The sequence below is a fragment of the Arachis ipaensis genome, chromosome B03 (genome assembly GCF_000816755.2).
Source record: "Arachis ipaensis cultivar K30076 chromosome B03, Araip1.1, whole genome shotgun sequence".
NCBI lineage: Eukaryota > Viridiplantae > Streptophyta > Magnoliopsida > Fabales > Fabaceae > Arachis > Arachis ipaensis.
This window is the reverse complement of record NC_029787.2, coordinates 6,767,591-6,770,780: the sequence shown is the minus strand read 5'-3', so window position 1 is coordinate 6,770,780 and position 3,190 is coordinate 6,767,591. Positions and strand designations below refer to the sequence as shown.

Below are 3,190 nucleotides of genomic sequence, written 5' to 3'. Positions count from 1 at the left end.
ATAAAGGGGATTTGAATTTAATTGGTTCTTATCTCTATTGTTATCATTGTTTAGATCATTTTTCAATTGAAGCAATGGGAAGCCATATGAGCAAGAAGATCCCTGAAACATCATCAACTGTTAACATCAGTACCGATATGCACTATCGAACTGAATTGAGTTCCTATGAGGTTGCTTGCAAGCTTGATGCTGATTTGCAGTCATTCGACAACATCCTTCAAGCTCGAACGAATCAGGTCATCAATACTCTCGCAACTGGCGTTGAAGTTCGAGCTCTTTCGTTCGATTCGCTCAAACAAGTCACAGAATGTCTTCTGGAGATGAATCAGGAAGTTGTGAAGGTAATCTTGGACTGCAAGAAAGATATATGGAAGAGCCAAGAATTGTTTGAGCTTGTTGAGGAGTACTTTGAGAATAGTTTGCAGACTTTGGATTTCTGCACTGCATTGGAGAAGTGTCTGAAGAGAGCAAGGGATAGCCAATTGCTTATCCTTGTGGCCCTTCAGCAGTTTGAGGAGGAAACAGAATCCGGGGATAACCGGTACACGAGGACTTTGCAGGAGCTGAAGAATTTCAAAGCAGCTGGTGACCCTTTCACTGAAGAATTCTTCCAAATCTTTCAATCTGTTTACAAGCAGCAGATACTAATGCTTGAGAAGTTGCAATTCAGGAAGAACAAGCTTGATAAGAAGCTGAAATACATCCATTCTTGGAGGAAGGTGTCTTGTCTGATATTTGTGGCTACATTTGCTACTGTCTTGATCTGCTCAGTCGTGGCAGCGGCCATTGCTGCTCCTCCGGTTGCGGCCGCAGTGGCTGCTGCTACCTCTATCCCAATTGGTTCAATGGGGAAGTGGATTGACTCCCTTTGGAGGAACTATGAGAATGCATTGAAAGGGCAGAAGGAAGTGATTAGCTCGATGCAGGCCGGTACCTATGTTGCTATAAAGGATTTGGACAACATCCGGATTCTCATTGACCGGCTTGAAATTGAGATCGAATCTCTATTGCACAATGTGGATTTTGCCATAGAAGAAGAAGCCGTGAAGGTTGCCATAGTGGAGATCAAGAAGAAGCTGGGAGTGTTCATGAAGAATGTTGAAGATTTAGGAGTTCAAGCCGATATGTGTAGCCGTGACATTAGGAGAGCAAGAACTGTGGTTCTGCAAAGAATCATAAAGCATCCAAACAACTGAAGAACAATCTCTTAATTATACCTCGCCAATCAAGTAACTGATACAGTTTGTTGGAGATTACATTATGTGTTCCTTATGTTAGTTTCTTGATCTTTAGTCATCTTGGATCCAAGAACATTTGGATTCATGTTAAAGCTAATAATTGGACTATACTATGTTGTTCATTCTGCTTGTCTAGGCAGCTGAAATTTTTTATTCTTTTCATACAATAGTGTACCAGCAATGTAAATATTTTTTTTTTGTTTCATGATTTCATTCTTTTTTATTAAAATCTTGTTTCTTTCAACCAATTACTTGCATGCTAATCATATAAAAATTTATCTATACATCACCTCCACATTAAATTAAACTTACAAATACGGTACACATGTACTTGTATATTAATGAATGTAGAATTAAATTGAGCTAGACAAATATAGAAACAGAGGTACATAAGGTAGAAATATTTGGTATTAGATCATATCTGCATTAATTAGTGCCAAATATGGATAAACTTGGCATGCAAGAAAGCATTGAAAGAAGAAGCAAATCTTAAACAAATACAGGTATGTTATGACTTTGTTGTCCTGTGTAAGACTTAACAAAGTGGAGAAAAAGAAGTTACACGGAACTTGGAAGATTGATAATGAAGATAGTTAACAGATGGCAAATTAGGTAGGTGTCACTAATCTTGATAGGAGAAGAGTCACGTTCTATTATCTGTATCACTTTTGGTTTATCTAAGAGAATATTATTAATCACTTCTTTTCTCTTTTCCTTTTTTATAAGAATCCTACAATTCATTGCCTTATATGTTGCTTGGAAAATTTGAGTTTGCCTCATAGGCATTAGCCTCTTAAATCAAAATTAGTGAAACTCAAATTTATTGCAAAAGTGTATTTAAATATGAAATGTTACATGTTTTATATCCAAGTAACCATATCTGCAAATACAAACTATATGGTCTTTGTGACATAAAAAACATTGTTGCTAAACACATGAATCCTAAAGAAGTTTTAAGAATCATAATAGGTATATGAGGCAAAACTTGGTTGATCTATCACCATTTTTGTCATATTAATCTGAACGGGTTTTCATACAAATAGAATTGCATGCAGCAACAAATCCATGCTCTAAGGGTGACACTTAGATCTCATCTTCAGAAAGCTGAGAATCGGTTGAGGCCGAATATTGAAAGATGTTGCCGGAATCAAATAAGCGCAGACTAAAGACACATAGAGTTTGAACCAGACACAGGAGAAAGTGTAGTATATGCATGTGCCGGTCACCATAATAACTGTGATACAATTCAGAAAGCTTTTTGCAGTAGGCAAGTCCAATTCGGTTGCTTGATCAGGAAACTGACCTTGAGATTGAAAATTCGCAAGCAGATGGTCCTTTACTTTGAATCTATCTACCAACCACATGGAAATTTCCTGTTCAGATTCCGGTATGCAATCAAGGGGAAATCGGCGGATGTGCATATGAACTTCTGAAGGTTCCACCCCAAAGACATTGTCCAAGAAAGTTGGGCACCGGTATTTGTAGCCAATGGTCACGTCATAAACTGAAAAATGGAAGTTAAGGGGAAACAAAATTTAAAGTAGTGGCAGTATCGAATGACCGAAATTATGAACTATGGTATTTTATATATGATTATTAAAGTAGAAAAAGAACCAGTTAGTCATAGAGGATGTAATAAGATATCAAGAACCAGCTACAAGCTTAAGCTATGTACTTTATCAAGAACTAAAGAACGTCGAAAATAAAGGGCGATAGGACAACCTGCAGTCAGAGAACCTCTCAACTCTCGCAAGCAGGTGCAGAAGCCCTTTGTCTTTGGAAGTAAAACATTTTTCAGAATCGGTAACCCATGTTCTGCAGCATACTTTTGACTCCGAATACACTTCTGCTCACTACAAGAGAAAAGATTTGAGAGAATAAATGTGGAGAAAGTTATAAATGTTCTACAAACTGGTGATGGCTTATTGATGTTTCAAGACAGAAAAAAGAGA

At 37.3% G+C, this 3,190-nt stretch overlaps 2 protein-coding genes across 5 annotated transcripts in view; one reads left to right on the top strand and one right to left on the bottom strand.

The window, feature by feature from the left end:
* LOC107628922 (UPF0496 protein At4g34320-like) overlaps nt 1-1,443 on the top strand; it is a 2,102-nt gene extending 659 nt beyond the window's left edge. The window contains exon 2 of the mRNA XM_016331558.2: nt 55-1,443. Within this exon, the coding sequence (XP_016187044.1) occupies nt 75-1,196 (1,122 nt within the window). The 5' untranslated portion in view covers nt 55-74 and the 3' untranslated portion in view covers nt 1,197-1,443. The remainder of the gene's footprint in view (nt 1-54) is intronic.
* LOC107628921 (probable 1-acyl-sn-glycerol-3-phosphate acyltransferase 5) overlaps nt 2,043-3,190 on the bottom strand; it is a 4,116-nt gene continuing 2,968 nt past the window's right edge. For all 4 annotated transcript variants that reach the window (XM_016331554.2, XM_016331557.2, XM_016331556.2 and 1 more), the window contains exons 3-4: nt 2,961-3,091; nt 2,043-2,742 (exon numbers count right to left, since the gene is read on the bottom strand). In XM_016331554.2, the coding sequence (XP_016187040.1) occupies nt 2,309-2,742; nt 2,961-3,091 (565 nt within the window). In that variant the 3' untranslated portion in view covers nt 2,043-2,308. The remainder of the gene's footprint in view (nt 2,743-2,960; nt 3,092-3,190) is intronic.